Here is a 19,735-nt window from a genome sequence, read left to right as displayed (position 1 = left end):
TGTTTTCAGTAGTTTAGACTAAAATTAAATCTGAATATGAACTGTAGGAAGTTCCAGGGGTTTATTTTTTGGATGGGATGACAACTGATAAATCATAGCTTTGTCAGTGAGGATAAAAGTCTCTAACAAATAGTGACACTTGAGATTTAACTCAAGAAATTTCAAACTATGTACTTATAATGCAAACTTGCAAAATTTCTTTTTAAAAATCTTAAATTATCTAGAATTTGAGCATATTTTAATTGGAATCCGGTTGAATAAATCAAACAATCCTTTTATAGCTTCAATATTTATAAATAATGTTTCTTTCTTGCTGTCATCTATTAAATACGAAGGGAATCTTCAATAGTCATAATTTTTATGGGAGATTTATAATAGGATAGGAATGTATCCATTGTACTTGGTATCGGATCACGAAGTTAAAGTTGGGGAAAATTTAGTGAAAAGTTTTGTTTACTTTTCCTTAAATGATGACAGTCATATCTCAAATGAGAAGGTTTACAGATATATCACGTCTTATCATGGCTGAAAAGTTATTCAAGACACCAACATGGGAGGTAACATATTCTTATGGAGGTGGGTTTTACTAATAAAATATTAGTATTTCCATATTTCTTATATGGAACCACAAATAATCACTAGAGTTGATAAAATTAGCTGTAACTAAGATACCTATTAGGCTAAAATAAATATTTGAAGGCAGTTTTGTAAATTATTTATTATTTACTTAGCTATTTATGCAGTCCTGTGAAAAAGTCACTTCTCCATTTTGGCCTTATTTTTGTAAAATAAATGATGACATGGTGTAATATGTTATATATTGTTCATCTGAGGTTTTATTTACCTACTTTTAAGAACTGTTAAGGACCAGATGATTTTTACTATGTCCTGATACACAAACCATAGAATTCAAAGAGGGTATTCTCTCTTTTTCACATGACTGTATATTTAGGGAAGCTGGAAGGTGAGCATTGTTTTAAAACTGGAGGAAGGAACCTCAACAAACTGCTATACTCTAAAGCTGAAAATGAAAAGGATCTGCAAGTAATGAAAATCATTGAACAGAATAAAAAAAAAGGCTAACATAGTCAGAAGTTGAACATACTGTACAGAAAATTCAGGTTATGTAGTAACTCTACATTATTCATGTTTTTATCATCATTGAAACAAAAGCTGTTAAAAATTAATTCAGTACAGTTCGCTGTGTTTCCTATTTCTGCTCCTTGTCCCTCTTGCTCCCCCCCCCCCCCCAGCCCTAGTAGTCAGTTGTCAGTTTCAGCAGAGGACTGTCAGGGAGAGAGAATTGCTCAGCCTTTTTTTTTTTGGGGGGGGGGGGCAGCCATTTCTATTTTCTGTATAGCCTCCTCTCCAGTTAATTTTTTCCCTATGTGAGAAAAACCCAAAACAGTCTTTTTGTTCAATGAATATGGCAGTTGTTAAGTGAGGCCATTCATAAAATGACTGGTCATTAAGTGAAGACTACCTATAATCTAACTTTAGTTCACCACCTTAGCCTTTTGGTTCACTGTATTCCAATAACTGTTTTTTGCATCTTGGCTTTACTTCATCTATCCATCCAACTATCCATGTTTGTTCTAAATTCTATGTCCTCCTTACTCTTTTTCAATCTCCCAATTTCATTTAAAATTGAATATACAGGTAATCCCTGGGTTACAAGCGTTCCCGTATCGAATATTCAAAGTTACACGATTAGCGTCTCCTAGCGTTTACGAACAATTCCCGAAATTATGAGTATTGCACCACCATGGCAGTTGTTCGTCCTTACAAACAACTGCAGAGGTTCTGCAATATTTGCCCCACCTATTCCCCACCCCCCCAGCTGGGTCTTCACAGGCACTTTGCCTGTGGAGACTCATTTACCTTGCAAAGATCTTTCTGTCGCACTTTCTTTGCCTGTTTCATTGCTTCAGGCTTCTCTCCACAGGGAATAGAGGCCTAATATACTGCAATATCATGTGAGATAAGTACCATGAGATCTCGTGTTACTGATCTCGTGTGATCTTGCAGTTTAGGACTCTATTCTTTGCAAATTGACGCCTGGCCATTTGCAAACGAAGGGAAGGTTTCAGTCCTTCAGGCTTTCCCTGAAAGGAGGCCTTCTTTCTCACTGGTGATCTACTTGACAAGGCCTTCAGTGACAAAAAATGCCTCGTCAAGCCCTTTGCTGATGAGAGAGCGGGAAGCAGGTGAAGAAACAGGCTGGAAAGGAGATAGCTCTTCATAAAGTAAGTCACCCTGTGCAGCAAGATGGGGGGTAGAAGCAATTGTGGGGACCCCAGGAGAAGGCGATGTATCTGTGGGTTGGAAGAGACCTTGGATGGTCTGAAGTAGATTACTTGTTCGATCACTAGTCCCCCCCACATGGCGTCCCCACTCCAAGATACCTCATGTGCACTTAATGAGCCTCACATTCAGTTAGAGAATACGTGGAAAGAGGGAGAATACGAAAAGAGGGAGTGATCATGTTCAAAGTACAAGATTCACTCCCACGAATCCTCTGGTTACGAATGGAAGGGCTCCATTACATTCGTAACTCGAGGACTATCTGTGTTAGCAATAGAATCTTAATTCACTACTGACAATATTCTCCAAGGCACCTGAAGGATAGGATAGCTTGGAGTGCAGATTGAACTATGTGGCATGTACATTTTCATATTATCAGCATTAACTGTAAGGTAAGCTGCCTCCTTTTACCCAATCTCCAGATAGCCCTGTTTGCAAGGAAGATTATTTTCTTTTGATTTATGGAGCATGTTGCTAAATCCTATTTCCTCCTTATTGAATGCTTAAAATAAGTTATCTGAAAGTTAACAAGGTTGGTTATCTTTTCCTTCAGCTATCAGTTTCTCTTTGACAACCCACTCAACATATAGTGCATATTGGAAATTCACAAGGAAATTCCTTTTCAGATTTTGGGGGTTTGTATTTTGTGGTTGGTGTTAACTGAAAAGTGTCTCTTTCTCCATACATTGTAGGGTTTGGAAGATTTCTGTTTAATGGCTTGTGTTTTGCTTCCATTTTCTCTGTCTTGCTTGTAATTTAATTATTCAATCTATAATATTTCCATCTTCACTTGCTGAATTTGGTGCAACAGAAAAATAAATACAAATAGCAAGTTGGTTGTTATTAAACTGAAGTTAAAGTGTTTGTTTTCATTCATTCATTTTTAATATATATTGGATGTACTTTTAACTTCATCTCTTGATGAAGTATTTTCTTTCAAGTTTCTAAAAATAAGTATAGCCGTACTTCATTCCTAATTTCCTGTGGCAGGTAAAACTTGGAGCAGGAATATTATCTGATGAATAAATTAAAAGAATTTTAGGAAAAATATGAATTTCCAGATAGTATTAGTCTTACTGTTACAATAGCAAGTTAATAATTACAATAGCTTTGCTAAATATATTTGCCTATGCTTTCTTAAAAAAAAAATAGTTCCTCTAATTATGAAGCTAAGTATTTTTTTAAAAAAACAATCAAATTTGATATGCATGTTATATTTTTAGTTTTAAATTAACCTGCTATTTTCCTTGTTCTTTTCTTTTCTTTTTCTTTTTTTTTTCTGCTGTGTTCCTCCTCTTTTCCTTTTGGCCTGGATACTTTTGTTTGCCATTCTCCATATTCAATTGAACTGTAGCTCCAGCATCATGGTGAGATCAAAGAATGGCAAGGAACTTCAAGTAAGTAGTTTCTGCAGGAACAGTGAAAGAGCTATTTTTTTCATAGGGCCATACTTTCATTTTATATTATTAGCAAATTATTAGCAAATTTAATAATTCACTCCAGAACTTCACCTTCTATAACATTGTGCATTATTCTTAGCTTTATCATTTTGTCCATTTGTAAAGAGAAATATTATAAATTATACACACTTTTAGGCTTGTGCGAATGCTGACATTTCAAGACTTATCATTTTTCTGGTATGTGAAATACAAAGAGCAACTTGTCAAGATAATTTTAGGGGAATTTAAGAATGAAGAATAAAATGGTATGGTTAGTCTTTTTCTTTAATCATTACTTCCCTGGAATAATTTGTTTCATAGACTCCCAAAATTAGTATACATACTCGGCATTCACTACTTTGCAGTGAGAGGATGAGACTGAAAAGAAAGGGGAAAGGCTATGCAAAGTAAACTGATAGAGAGTTGTTTTTTCTGCAAATACATTTTCCCCTCTACTATTTAATTTGCTAGTCATTGTTATAAATAGGGCTCCTGGATTATATTAGGCATGACAGCTTCAAGAGCTGTGAGATTTTCCATCTGTGGAGCCCAATCTAGTAATTAGAAAACTTACATTTTTTAACAATATCTCTAGAGGGCACTGTGACTGTAAAATATCAGAAGAAGGAAAAATTATCAAGCAACTACATTGAGAGAAAAAGAGGATTAACATCTAAAAAAATCAAAAATAAATATGTGTTTGGGAATTAGATTTTGGATTAATAAATCTATAGAATCTGTAGCTTTTTGTTTAGAATCTCAATTACATTGTTTAAGGAAACTTATGTTTGGAGTTTGTAGTCAGAAAGGAAGGAGTTGATTTTTGAGTGTGCATGCTGACTATACATTGTATACATATCACTTGATAATTTTCAGAAATTCAGTTTTTGGAAATTCAGTTTTAAAAATACCAGAAAATAATGATATGAAGCAAGATTAAAATGCTATGTTTTTATAATTATTTAAATTGGACCTGAAAATAATGGAAAAGTTACCACTATAACATGAAAAGAAATCACATTGAAATTATATCATGTTATCCCATTTTACTCTTCTTTCACACTCTCCAGAAGTAACAGACAAAAGATATAATGTCCAGTTAATCAGGTCTTTGTAACAATGATTTAAAAAGAAAGGAGAGGAGCTGAATTCAGAAATAAAGCATGTAGCCCTTATGTTGAACATTTTTCAGTCAAATAATTTAAAATTATCTCATTTTTCTACTTTAATATTCAAAACCATTCGACTTTCTAAACTTTCTGAATGGATATTAATGGATATTATTTCTGTATAACTTTTTTGCCATTGTCAAACATAAATCAATGTCTTATTTTCAAAACACTCTAAAACTACGTTCTCCCTTCTATTTATATATTTCCTGATGGAGCTCCAACACCATTTTAACAGTCTACTGCTTTTTTATTCACCCTTTCTAAGTAAATTATGCATTATCAAATCCCACTTAAACTATGAACTTTAAAACTGATATTTTACAGTGAAACTTTTTACTCAATATGCTTAATTACAAACCAGTTTTATAATATGTAGCTGAGGGAATCACATATTATTGCTTTTTTACTTTAGCTTTCATTTCCTTCCTTTTTCTGTGTTGCATTTTATCATGTAAACTCCTTAGGGTGGAGACAGTTTCTACTACATTCAGTGAAATGTTGTAACTCATCATTTTTTGATGTTTATTTTACAGCTGCAGTAGCAAGCAGTGATGAATCTCATACTTCTACTCCAGGAAAAATGAGCCAGCATCACGGCAAAGAAGGGTATCTTACACCAACCAAAGAATTACAGCAACTTTCTTTCAGTCCAGGCCAAGGCCATGGTAAGAGCCATTTTGTTGAATATAGTATCAAATAAAATGCTCTACAACACTTACTGTACATGTGACCGGTTCAAGAGAATTGGTTTTATGTTACATAAACCATAACTTAGTTTTGTGTCTTGTCCAGAAATTAGCACAGATATTTCTGTAATTTGAAAAAAAAAGTGGTTTAAAGGTACCTTGGTTTAATTGTGTAATAAAGGAGATGGGAAATTTCTGAATGCGTGGGTAAGTCCTTTTTCATTAAGCTGTGTTTGATAATTATCAGCAGGCTTCCGTGTACTTCATATATGTATTTCATTGGGAGGTGGAAATGTAGTGGTTGAACTAGGAAATAGATATGTTGCACCTTTAAAACTTATTACAAAATTACATTCCATTTGTTACTTCTAATGAGATACAAGATACATAATTCCTAAGTTAGTAGGAAATTCAATAAATGAGAAAAAAGTAGGAAAATATTATTTCTAAGAGTTGAATTTAAATGTCATGAAAAACCATACATTACTCAACTCAGCCTTGTCTCATCTGTTCCAGTATGCACACAAGAAAGATCTCAGAAGCCTTCGCTTTTATGTGTGATTAAGTATGACTTGTCATGTTGTCTGAATCTACATTGGTAATCATTTATAAATTTAGCATATTTTAACACGTCACAATCTAAAGTTTATATTATATAAAACTTATTGATTTAAAAATATAAATGTGTTAAACCTTCTCTTAGCCTACTATAGGGCAAATTAGTCTATTATATACTGAAGGAAGTTAGTCTCATTAAGTCATAAACTTGGTTTCAATATATGGAAAATACTGAATGTTTTGTTTCCTAAATGGAAATTTTGCCTCCTAACTTTACCATATCTAATTCATTCAAGTTCATTTGGAACTCTTTGGCATAAATGAACAGGTTTCTGCAAATAATTTGGAGAAGCATTTTATTTATGGTTTTGCTGTAACTGATAAACTAGGGGTGTCAAACTCAATTTCATTGAGGGCTGGATCACCATTGTGATTGTCCTTCAGGGGGAGGAGGGACATGGCCATGGTGTTCGCAGCCGACTGGGCAGTGGCCACAAAGTAAGGTGGTGGGGGAGTTGAAGACAAAGTGAGGCAGAGGGTGAGGAGCTGCCCCATGCACCAGATTACCTGAAGGCCCTGCAGCCAGGCCATCAATGTTATGCCAACTACCTGCCCTCGCGGCAGCAGCTCCAGAAACCCTGTCCAGGACCCAATGTGGCTACTAGCCCGCTTCTTGCTCTCCACCACAATGGAGCAAGAGGCTGAGTGATGCATGTGGGGTCCTGGACACCTGCTGGAGCCACCGCAAGATGAGACAGTTGTCAGGATGTTGATGGCCTGGCTGCGGGGCACTCAGGTAAACCAGTGCGGGACGTTGGGAGCAGCTCCTGCCTTGCTTCATCTTCCACCCCCACCACCTCACTTTATGGCCACTGCACTAGTGCGTTGCTCTGCTTCCTGCTTCATTATGGCAGCAAGCAAGGAGAAGAAGTAGCAAAGAATGAAGCAAGGCATTGGGGATGGAGGATAAAGCAAGGCAGGGGGTGTACAGCTGCTCTACCTGCCATGCACAGGCTTACCTGAGGGCCCTTCAGCCAGGTCATCCATGCCAACCCCCACCCCCCACCCCCAGGGCAACTACATCCCTTCACTAACCTGCTTTCCAGCCTGGTGCGCCGCGTGGCTTGCAGGGCCACAAAAGTAGTCTGTGGGGTTCTGGTTAAAAAAATAGTTTAGACCTTCAAACTTCTCACGAAAATCTAGTGAAGTTGGAAGGTCTGAACTATTTTTTGTACTGTAGTTTCACAGATTACTTTTGTTGCCTTGCATGTGGCAGCAGAGAATTGGGCCTGTATATGCATGCAGCCACTGGGATGGTATGTCCCAGGCCAAAGCGACATGGGCTGGCCCCTTGCAGTTTCAAGGATGGCCGAGCGGGCTGGATCTGACCTCATTTGACCTTTTTCGGCCTGCGGGCCTTCAGTTTGACACCCCTGTGATAAACCATCTGAAGACAATCATTTAATTGTCCAGACAGTGTCCTGAAGGCTTGGCTGCTTCAAGTGCCTTCAAAGGTCTTCTACATGTGTGTGCATATCCTCTTAGGAACACTTCTGCAAATTTATGTTGTCTATTTTTATTTATTAATTAAAATTTTATTCTATGTTATCCATATCCCTTGCAAGGTGACTTTGGGCGGCTTTTAAGTTACAAAACAAACAAATAATAACTAAAATATTAAAACTAGATTAAAGTATTATTAAATCTGTATTAAAACCTAAATTAGAAGAACTTTGAGATGGACAGATAGTGATGAGGTTTTCTTAACCCATCAGCTACCTCCAGCAGTGAGCTCCCCCCCGCCTTACAGGCCAGTAGGAAAAGCCAGTTTTAATACCCTTCTGGAAAGCCAAAGGCAGTTCTAATCTCCAGGAGTAGAATGTTCCACAGAGATGTTTGCATATCTATAAAAAATTGAATGTGTTTTGGAAAAGCATTCCCTACGCTTTTCCAATGACTGTATTTTAAAAAAAGAGAAACCCTAGACCAGATTTTTTTTGGGGGGGGGGGACACGGGACGGGACGCCAAACTTCTGAATGTTATATATAGATTTTATAAGTTGCCATTGTTGCTGGTTAAAAAAAAGCTGCCAAGAATAGAGAGAAAAGTTAACTTTAAAACTGCATTTCTCTTCAAATTGCAGTGAGATTTTGACAGTGTTTGGCATCTTAACATGGCTTATTGTTATCATACATTACTTCCTTCATTACAGTTTAATTTTTCTAGTAAAAAAGCTTTATTCTTGTATTTTTAACATTCTCAAATGTAAATATATTATCTTAACAATTTTTACATTCTTTCAAAATCTAATGCAGAAATAAATTGTTGTCTCTCTAAGCCGCCTAAGAAGTGGCGTGTACCATTTCCCTAACAGTTTATCACTGTCTTTTAAAATACACCCAAATATCTCTTCATTCCATATTCCTTTCTATTTTCTATAAACTCATCTCTAAATCTTCAGTTCTCCTTATTAATCCACAAAGCTCCAGTAATAATTAACAAGAATACTTAATAACATAAGAATACAATCCCTCTTTCTATTTAGTCTAAATTGTCTTTATCCCTCTCTTAATAGTTAAACATTGCAAAAAGGAAATTAAAAACTATTAAACATTACCAGAAATAATAATTCCTTATTTACATATCAAAAACTAATCCATTACATTATTAAATATTTCAAAAGAATAACTGCTCAATTCAGATAATTTTCCTTCTCTTATCTAATTGCCAAAAGTGGCCATAAAGCCCCTGTAGAAAAATGGGTTGTCTTCACATCACTGAAGTCATCTAAGCTGTACAATTTTTGACTATAAAGTGAGGAGGATTATACAATGGAGTCCTATTATATAACATGCTAAAGAAATATTACAGTAATGGAGATTCTGACCATAGTAAAGATTTGGTTTGATAATTGTAGAAAATACTAGTATTGCTTACAAAAGTAACAGTTCTATACTTATTGGTTGGTAATATGTAATTTATTCTAGTGCTGTGCCTTCAACCAATGCCTTTTGTAGATAGCTGATTTTGTTATTTGTTGGACTTCTTCTTTTGAATTGTTGATCACACTATCAAAGTGTGTTTAAGTATGTTTGCCAGAAGAACCAGAATGAAATGGAGGGGAGGGCATTTGATTGGGATAGTCAGTTGAGAAGAAATCAAGGCACTTAACCAGCACTACCACCATTGCTCCTTATGTTCATTACATACGTTCTGGTAGATTCCATTATCTTTTAGATGAATTTACAGTTTCTCAAATTGCCTGGAGAAATACTAATGAAAATTACTAGGATGAGAAAAGTTGTAGTTTACGTGAATAAAGATTTTAAGTGTTACTGCTATTATATTAAGTGTTACTGCTCCAATACTACTCAGATTCTTTTCTGAAGTTATTTACCCACCCTGCTTCAGTGTTACTAGGGAAACCATTGTTTCCATTGTAACATCTAGCACAACTCTTAGGTTCCTATTCTAGAAAACAGGTTCTCTCTTTGTGTTATAAATGTGTGTTGTCATAATAATGGCAAAGCTGCAATTTGTGAACTTTCTCAGATAGTATTTTTTCCCATTACAGACCATCCCTGAGAACATGGTATGAAAGTTAAATGCAAAAGAAATGAGATTTACCATAGCTCCAGTTAGTGTTTATAGTGTTGTAAGCTGTGTCCACAATTTAGTTTATATAAATAATTTGAGAAATGAAGTGTAAACAGGAATAAAAACAAGTTTTAATGGGGAATTCTTTGCACTGTCCTGTATCCTTTTTATATTACAGTTATGGAAGGAAGGGGGAAGGCTGAATTTGGCCTTCCCTTGTAATTTGAAATTATGATACATTTTCATGATGCCAGGAAATGAATGGGATATATTAGCATAAAAGAGAAGCAGTGATATTGAAATCTAAGTCTTAATGCTAATTGTGAACTTCACTACTGAAGTAATATTATATATTATGGTAGTTAATGAAGTTTAAAAAACTAAAAGCAAGATTTTTGATTGAATTATGAAATAACTGATTCGAAAAAAAACTCTGCCAGCTCAGTTTTATCTTGGACAAGTTTTTAGATATTTTGCTGACTTTTATTTCGAGCCTACAGATACTGTGTGCGTGTGTTTGTTTGTGTGTGTGTGTGTGTGTGTATTCTTTTAAACCATCTAATCTCAGAATATTAAGAATAGTTGCCCTTTGTCCAAAATCTCTGGCAGAAAAAAAAACAGTGGTTATGAAAGATAGAGCTTTTAAAAATTCCAGACAACCTGTTAAATCGTTTTTTGAGATATTTCCTTACCAGGTTCCTCAATGTCTTCAACAATAACAGAACTTCTAATTTAGGGCCTTCACTGCAAAAGTTCATAAAAATTTAGAGAGATATTCAGGGATGTATCCACCTTGAAAATAGTCCGTGTTAAACTGTATAGCATAACATCAGGAGGGACTCCAAGAAATGTTTTATGACATTTTGCATTATGTCATAAAATAATTTCTGATTATTTTTATATCAGAAAATGTTTTATAAAATTTACAAAATTTCAATTCCATAGAAGTCATGGGTCCAAGATTTTGAACACATTCTGTAAGTTAGCACATTTGAGGTACCTTGATTCAAAAATTGTTGCCCTATGATACACTATTTTGCCAGTTAAAGGTTTCACACAGATAGGAGAGTTTTAGTAATATATAGATGATGTGTATTCAGCTGATCCATTGTAAATGTCATGTTTTGCAAAGATTCAGTTGTTTGTAGTCAGCCTGCATTCTTACTTTTTTTTAATTCTTCAGTACTGTATACAATAGAACCTCTGGTCATGAACACTTCTGACCACGACCAAATCTGGCTCCAACCAAAAAATTCACAAAATGTTTGAATCTGGTCACAAACACATACTCACTCGGGGCAGCAATCAAACCCCTGATCCAGAAATTCCTGAAGACGAAACATTAGAAGATGAAGAAATCGACAAAGTTATGGGATTAATTATGGTCATGACCAGATGTTCTACTGTACATCCTTGCCATTTAAATAAGTAATTTAGATGATCTAAATCAATTAAATTATTAGATATTTAAACTTCCATTGAGAAATTATACCTATATACAGGTAGTTCTTGATTTACGACATAACGGAGCCCAACATTTCTGTTGTTAAATGAGACATTGTTAAGTGAGTTTTGCCCCATTTTACGATCTTTCTTGCCAGAGTTGTTAAGTGAATGGATGCAGTTAATAAATTGGTAAACTGGTTATTAATGATTTTGCTTGTCAGGAGGTCACAAAAAGTTCACATGACCCTGAGACAGAGCAACAGTCATAAATATGTACCAATTGCCAACCATCTGAATTTTGATCACATGATAATGGGGATGCTACAAAGTTCATAACTGAAACATGGTCATAAGTCACTTTTTAAATTTTAACTTTGAATAGTCACTAAATGAACTGTTGTAAGTCGAAGACCACCTGTAGTGCTGTCTTTATATTTCTGTTAAAATATAGTTGATTTGTATTTATTAAATAATGTAGTTTACGTTTAGTGGTTACCTGCATGTTGAAAATATATTACACTTTTTAATGGCGGGGGGACCCTAAAGGTGAAAGATTTTGTATTTTCTTCAGGCTAATTATTCAAATCTGAAATCTTCATATAAAGGCCATGTCTTTTTATTTGAAATTAGTTTAGCAAGGACCTCTATTATTAAATGATAATTGTTTTAACAATAAAGCACTTGTTTTCTAAAATTTCAATGTGCATTATTAATATTTGCATAATATTGTTTTAAGAAGCAATGGACATTTTTCCAGCAAGTTTTTTTGTGGATCTGGTATTCTTAGACATTTTTGCTGGCAGGTGCTATTTGTTTTGCTTTATTAAGATGAAGTGCTAGAAATGCAAGACTTTCTTTTATTGAGAAATTTATTTTATTTAGAAACTGAAATTTTCTGCTTTCTTTCAGTGTTGGAAGCATAACCATGATAGCTTGCTGTGTGTGCTTTAAAATATTTGAATGATTAGGGTGTAGAAGAATTATTTTGGTCGGTTGAGGTACTTGATTGTGCCAATTCTCTGTAACTTCCAAATAGTATAGAGAAACAGCTTGTATTAGAACATACTAACTAAAATAGGAAATATTACCAATAGAGAAATGGCAACAACTTGACATTATTATCAACATCCTTAAATGCTATCTTCATTTTTCAAATACACACATGACTCTCTTATTTGTGGGTTGCTAATGATGGCAACTGCTTTCTCTGCAACATTCTCATTACCACCAGCCTTTTGAATGACAAGAATAATTATATAAAGCATCTAACTCAAAAAGGAAGAAGGTCCTATGAGGCGTAGGTTTTCTCTAGGTGCTGGGGTTTCACTTCCTCCACGAACTGATAGCCGAAAGCTTGTCCGGAATGCTTCATTTGGAGGCTGCAGTGAACTCTCACCAGTCTTTCAAGGTTTGTTTTCTTTTTTTTATATTGTCACAAAAGTAGGTTGCATTGCTAGGTGCAATATGAACAAATAAAAACAATACATTTTGGGTAGGTGTTAACTCACATCATGTTTATTGATTGCTAAACAATATTTTACAGGTTTAAAATTGTTACGATACCACAAGGATATTTGAATGTTGTTTCTAATATGCTTATTCAGAATTTAATGGTTTTGTCTTTTAAGAAAGTATACTTAGTAATTATAATTTTATTCTATAGAGACTATTGTAAACTTATTCATTTCTTTTTAAGGTTTTGATAGAGGGAAAGATGATGCTTCACAGAATAAAGATGATTCCTCACAATCAATGTCAAAAAGTAAAGTAAGTACAATTATTATATGTATCTTTACCCTACCGATTTAGATGTATTTATTTCTTCTGAAATAAAAAGTGGGCTTAGTTACAGCATGTCACACATTTACTTGTCTATACATATATCTATCTTGGTCTTCACTCAGTAGTCAAAAAAGGCAGATATAGGATACAAAAGAAATTAATATTTATATTTATTTTCAATTACTTGTACACAGCCTTGTACTGAAATCATATAGTAATTTATTGATTAAAAAGGTTTTCCATTTGTAAAATCATTTGTCTTCATTTACCTTCATCTGTCTACATTTACACAGAGAAACTATTCTCTGTCAAATACAAAGCCATACTAAGTATGTATGCCGTTATATAGGTTTCTCCACAGTAGAAAGAGCAAAGAAGAAGTAAATAAGATGTTTATGGAACAAATTGAAGGAATAACAGTACTGGATAAAGGGAGAAAGAAAGGGTTGGAGGAAAATATGATGAAGAAATGTGGAAGGGATGTTGTGTCTAACCAGGGAAAAATTAAGAGGAAAAAGTCAATAGAATTATTAAATTCAGAAGTAGCATATTCCTATTCAGAGAATAATATTAGACTTTTTATATTTCTGTTAATGTGTAGAGGCTATTTGCAGTAAGACAGGAGGAGGGAGATTTTGTACTACAGTGGAACTTCTTAATACTCATGCTTAATTGGTTCCGGGAGTCACACTGAGTATTAAAAATGACAAGTAACAAACAAATCATGTGATGTGCCACACAACGCTTTGTTTTGGCCGGGAAGAATGTCCTATCTGTCCCTTTTCCTATGTTAGCAACCTTCCCAGCATGGCCAACTTCCTGTCTGCCCTCTGTGGCTGTCCCCCACTGCCTTTTGCAGCATGTCGAATACCAAATTAAGATGAGTATCAGGACAACATTTTCACATCAAAGTGTGTCGAGTATCAAATTTGACAAATTTTGAAGCAATTGAGTATCAAGGTACTACTGTATTATTTCTGATTCTTATAGTAATGACTAGAAAAATACATGTACTCTTACACATTTTTCTAGAATCATAGTGAGGCAGGATAAATGACTTCTATTTTCTTTCTTCCTTCCTTCCTTCCTTCCTTCCTTCCTTCCTTCCTTCCTTCCTTCCTTCCTTCCTTCCTTCCTTCTTTCTTTCTTTCTTTCTTTCTTTCTTTCTTTCTTTCTTCTTGCTCCTACATGTCTTGACTTCCTGCTTATTTCCCTCATTTTTAGTAATATCTGCGTCAGTGATGGGAATAATTTTTTTTTACTATAGGTTCTGTGGGCATGGTTTGGTGGGCGTGGCAAGGGAAGAATACTGTAAAATCTCCAGTCAGAGATGGTATTTGCCGGTTCTCCAAATTACTCAAAATTTCCCCTACTGGTTCTCCAGAATTGGTCAGAACCTGCTGAATACCATCTCTGATCTTCGTCTATCAATTAAAGGTAATGGGAAGGCAGCAACTAATGGAAGTTTTCAGTAGTAGTTTAATCTTAAACATGATTTAGATTGTTACATTTAATTACTTCATTCAATTGAATTGAATTTTTTTTCAAAAGCTATTGGTTTAAAATTATTTTTTTTATTCTGTTAACCTATAGTAATTTGAGTAAACCTGCATATCACAAGTAGTTTTGTTAAATAGCAAGTTGAATTACCTCTGTGTTTAGGTTTTAGCCTTTAGAGAAGGTTTATTGGTATGTTCATACATAATTATTTAAAGACAAATGTAGAAGTTATTTGGTACAAACTGCTAAGGACTGTTCAGAAGTACTAGTTTTTCTTTAATAAATTGTAATTAGCTTCTCTGAAGTAAATAATGATGGATTTCTTAACTGAAATGTGTCTCATTTTTGCATAAAATTAATGAAGCAGAAAATGGCAGTTTTGGAATTGAGATTTTGAAATCACCATTATCTCTTCTTTTATTTTAAAAATACAAAGCTTGATATAAAAGATTTTATGTTACTGGTGAAAGAAACATTTTCATAGTTTTCTTGTATAATTTGTATTTTTAGTCAGAATCTAAGATATATAATGGATCAGAAAAGGACATTCCTGCTTCCTCTCCCACTACCAAACTCACAAAGAAGGAGTCCCTTAAGGTGAGTTATTTTCAGTATTAGAATACCCAAATCTTCATATTACACCTGCCCCAGAACACAATTAGTGGTAGATTTGGAAACTGTACTATGATGCTTCAGAAAATATTATTTATTTATTTGTTTGTATCCCATCTTTATTATTTATAACTCAAGTCAGCAAATCTATCCAACACACGTTCCTCCTCCTATTTTCCCTACAACAACCACCACCCTGTGAGGTGAGCTGAGCTGAAAAAAAATGACTTGTCCCAGCTAGCTTTTATGGCTAAGGCAGGATTTCCTGCTTTCCATACCGGTGCGTTAACCATTAAACCAAACTGGTTCTCACATAATTATGACATATAAAAGTTGTGCAATATATTCTTAATCATTTTTTTCATTATAGAAAGCTGTATCATATCAAATATCAAATATTTATTATAGTCAAGGACCAATAGAATTAAAAATACTTGGAGTATTTAATTAAAAGTGTTAGAATAAAATAATAACAAATAAAATCTATGTTAAAATCATAATTTGGCAGCCTGTCTCTTAGTTGTACATAAACAGGAGTGCAGCCTAAACTATAATGCAATATTAATCCTTAAATTGTGAACGCCTATATTAAAATACAACAAGGTGATAATATCAAAAGATTTAGTGCATTATTAATTATATAAAATGGTTATGATAGATTCATCAAGTTCCGATGAATCTTCAGTGCCACTGTGCAGAATCTAGCTACCTGCATTGTGACTCCAATCCATTCGTCTTTAAGCAACTCCTGAAGATAAAAGGTATCAGAACAGCCAGGGATACCTATTAGTTAAAGGGAAAATACATTTTGTTCAAAAGTCTCTATAAAAAGAGCAGTGAAGAAGGACATGTCCAGAGGTTTCCATCTCTCCAGAATCACTAGGACAGAATTCTTTATATTTGCCCTCCGGGACAGTTGAGGGGAGTACTTGACATCATGCAAGCAAAAAGGCTTTCCAGTGATTTACTATCTCTAACAAGCTAAGATAACTGGCAGGGATGACAGTATATCTAATATAATCTGGAGTCAAAAACAGTGGAGCTTTCTCCTAGTCTGCTTGCCCCACTCTATCCTCTATCCTTTGTCTCAGAGTTTGTTTTGCCTAGTTATAGTCCAATTGAGAATGGAGAAAATCTAGTTTAGCAAGGTTGAACTCAACAGCCTTAATACATGAAGAGGAAAATTTATCTTGGAGGATTAATGATACAAGGTCTTAAGAAAAGAAATTAAGTTTTAGCCAAATATTTAAAGAAACTTTACAGATTCAAACTTTATAAATTCTGTTCTCCAGGTGTAGGAGTACATCTAAAGCACAAACAATGAGGCATCTGGAGAATTGCTCTATTAAATTTGGATTAAACTCTTTGTAAAGGTGTAAAACAAGAAGCTTAGGTCTGAGCAGGGTTCTGTAAAGAAACTGTGCTAGTGAATTGGCCTGGAAAAGCTTCATTGCAGCAGGAACAACAAATCTTTCATTTAGTAAAGGCCATAACCTTAGTTTTTTGGTAGTTTATGACCAATTCATCATTATTACAAAACTGGACAAGGGTTCATAAGGTTCTTTTAAGATGTACAGGTGTTCTGGAGAGGATGCTTCAATCTCCTATTTTGGGGAATAAGGGTATAGAAACCTGGCAGTATATGAACTAGATTTATAAGCCTGCAGATAGAATATGTACCAATTTTATTCATTAGATTAAACTTGTCAAATCTGCAGTCTGAAGTAACACCAGATATGAATTTTTCACCTCAGAAGGGCCACAAAGTTGATCTCATTCATTCTCTGTTAAGAAGGAAAAAATATCTATGGTCAGCTGCTAATTTAGCCATAGAAACCTATAGTTTTAAAGGGACCAAATTTATGAAAAACATCCCATTTTCACTCATAGGTAATATTAACACCACAGATGAATAGACTATGATGTGTTAGATTACAAAATAATTCATCCTCTATCTACAGTTGTAGAAACAATTGTTATAAGTGTCTTGCTTTATATAGAACAATCACATAAGTACAGTTGAAGACTATCATTTTCCTTTGAATTTTGACTTTTAAGTTTGGAAGGATTTTTAGAAATATTTTTGCTTGCTTTTGTAATTGAATTGCTAGAATAAACTTTGAGGTTAGATTTCATAATTCAGAGAGAGAGATATCCCTTGATTAAAAAGAGGAAATAAGAGGGATAAGCTCACAGTTAAGTGGGACCAGCAGTAAACTAGTGGTAGAGGCTATTTAAGGGATGATTCTTGAACTTACAGAAAGTACTGCAGACAAATTCTGATAAATTCAAATATACTTAAATTGTATGTGCTTATAGGATTCTGATAAATGTGTAATGTAGCTAAACCTGTAAACAATTTGAAAGCATGTAGATTTCTAACCTTAGATTAACCATACTTTAAGAGTCCATGTAAATGGACCTTTGTGATAAGTTGTAAGTATGGCTGAAAATTAAAACCATGTATTTTTTCATATGAAATTGCCTGAAAAAGAACTAATAAGTTCTTTTGTTAAACCTTTTTAAAAAATGTTTTTTTCCTGTATTTTAACCATTTTCAGCTGGATATTTATTTTTATTTTCAAATTGATTGGATTCACTAACTTCTTTCCATTTATTTACTTTCTTTCCTTATTTCTCATTTATTCTTTACAGGTTCAAAAGAAAAATTACAGGGAAGAAAAGAAAAGAGCTACAAAAGAATTACTTAGCACTATCACAGATCCATCAGTCATTGTTATGGCTGATTGGCTGAAGGTGAGAAACTGAGATAAATAAAAAGCTGTAATTGCTGAATGTTTAATCTATAAGAAAACAAAAAAACTAAAATTGTACTTAACTGCTATTGTTTACTACTAACACGGAATATATTAATTGTATCCCAGAGGTTTAATATTCAATACATAGAAACCAAATACATAGAAACCCAGGGAGAGATTTAGTTTGCTTTAACATGGTTGCCATAGTTACAGCAAATCTACAGCGATTGCGTTCGTAAACTCCCTATTGTTAAATATGATATTAATAGAAAAATAACCCCCTTAATAACAAGCACCTGAAATATCACTGATATAGTGAAATTTTAAAATAGTTTCCGTATTGCACATTTTCTTTTTCTTTTTCTTGTTTACATGAGATGGTGTAAAATATTACGATTGTCACTGTCTAAAAATCAATGATGCTGTCAGATATGCCATCTTCAGCATACTCTGTTTTGCTGGCATCCTGCCATAAAATATGGAGGGGAGATAGAGATTGGGGAGTTAGGAGTGGGTGGGAATGACAGAGTGACAGGCACCACAAGTGTCAGTCCAGAACAGATTGGCTGATCAAGGGTGGAGCTGTGAGATCAGGAATGTGAAACTCCACCAAAAAGGCACCAAACCTCAAGGTCCTTCCCAAAATATCTAATTCAAATATCATTGGACACTGACTGACTGACCAAGTGGAAAGGCCAGAGAAGAGGAAAAATCGCAGGGTTTGTGTGGGAATATTCAGATCCAGCTTTACTTACGCTGTAACCACTTGATTTTGGTAAAAGTAAACTTTTCAATTCAAAAATGGAGTCAAGGGTCTTTATTTTCTAAATGCTCAAGTTGGGACAAACCTGACAGATGATGTGAATAATTAAGAGAAGATTGTGAATGGAATATGGGGATCAGATAATCCAAGCTATTTAGTATTAATGCTTTTTTTTCATATCATAGAACTATTAAGTAACATTGGTCAATGACATTTATAACCTGGGATGTTACTATTCAAAATATAATTGTCTATATAGATAAAATCAAAAAGCATTTACATTTCTACCCTACTCTTTGTTCAGGTCACTCAGGGCACCATTTTATTTCTACATCAGTACTCAGAATTAGAATAAAAGAGAGATTTACTCAGGGTAATCGTTCAAGAGTTACGAGATATCTGAACAAGGAAAGGAAGACATGGACAATTGCAAAGCAGAGTAAATGGGAGGGAAAAGAAAGGCACACACTGTTTAATGTTTGTATTTACATTCATTGAAGAGGAAGGGAGTATAAGTAAGTAAAAAGGCACCCAATGATGAATACACGTTGATAGGAATGTGCTAGCAGCTGCTGTTAACCTAGTGTCCTCACAGCTGTGAGTCACCAATCAGTAATGAGGCAAATGTGTTCAGGGAGAGTTTGTTAACTTGCAGATAGCACTTACTAGGGAGCCATAGCTCCATAAAGAAAAACTGCTCAGTTAGATATTTAAAAAGCCAGACTAGATGTAGGAACTGAGGACAAAAAGTAGGACATGTTCTCCTTTTGCCTGACATCTGGTTATCCTGAAGTTAAATCAGAATTCACATTTACTCTTCCATTGATTGCCTGGCCTGAATTGGTATCAATTTCCCCTCTTTTCAGACATTGGAGTTAGCTAAGTACTTACACTTACTGTATGTATTTAATATAATGTACTATCTGAGAGTAGCTTTATGAGCATTGCTACTTCACTAGAATTTAAAATAATTTTATAATTCTGAACTTGTTATATATTTGTAAAAATCATGTTTTGCCTGGGAGTAAGAGACTGAAAAATACTAGAAATATTATATTATATTTTATATTATATTATATTATATTATATTATATTATATTATATTATATTATATTA

The 19,735-nt window shown here is 34.2% G+C and overlaps 1 protein-coding gene across 5 annotated transcripts in view; it reads left to right on the top strand.

Annotated features, from left to right (window-relative positions):
• The window catches only part of OSBPL8 (oxysterol binding protein like 8), an 81,932-nt gene that overhangs the window by 22,241 nt on the left and 39,956 nt on the right, over nt 1–19,735 (top strand). For 3 of the 5 annotated variants that reach the window (XM_087934476.1, XM_087934478.1, XM_087934480.1), the window contains exons 3-7: nt 3,659–3,701; nt 5,449–5,580; nt 12,900–12,970; nt 14,996–15,082; nt 17,753–17,854. In XM_087934476.1, the coding sequence (XP_087790602.1) occupies nt 3,659–3,701; nt 5,449–5,580; nt 12,900–12,970; nt 14,996–15,082; nt 17,753–17,854 (435 nt within the window). Of the gene's footprint in view, nt 1–3,658; nt 3,702–5,448; nt 5,581–12,484; nt 12,612–12,899; nt 12,971–14,995; nt 15,083–17,752; nt 17,855–19,735 lie in introns of those variants that run through there. The other 2 variants (XM_087934479.1, XM_087934481.1) reach the window with 2 other exon arrangements.

The sequence above is a fragment of the Pseudonaja textilis genome, chromosome 5 (genome assembly GCF_049901715.1).
Source record: "Pseudonaja textilis isolate UNSWEBS1 chromosome 5, rPseTex1.2, whole genome shotgun sequence".
Classification (NCBI taxonomy): domain Eukaryota; kingdom Metazoa; phylum Chordata; class Lepidosauria; order Squamata; family Elapidae; genus Pseudonaja; species Pseudonaja textilis.
The sequence above is the reverse complement of the archived record's forward strand: the minus strand, read 5'-3'. Positions and strand labels throughout refer to the sequence as shown.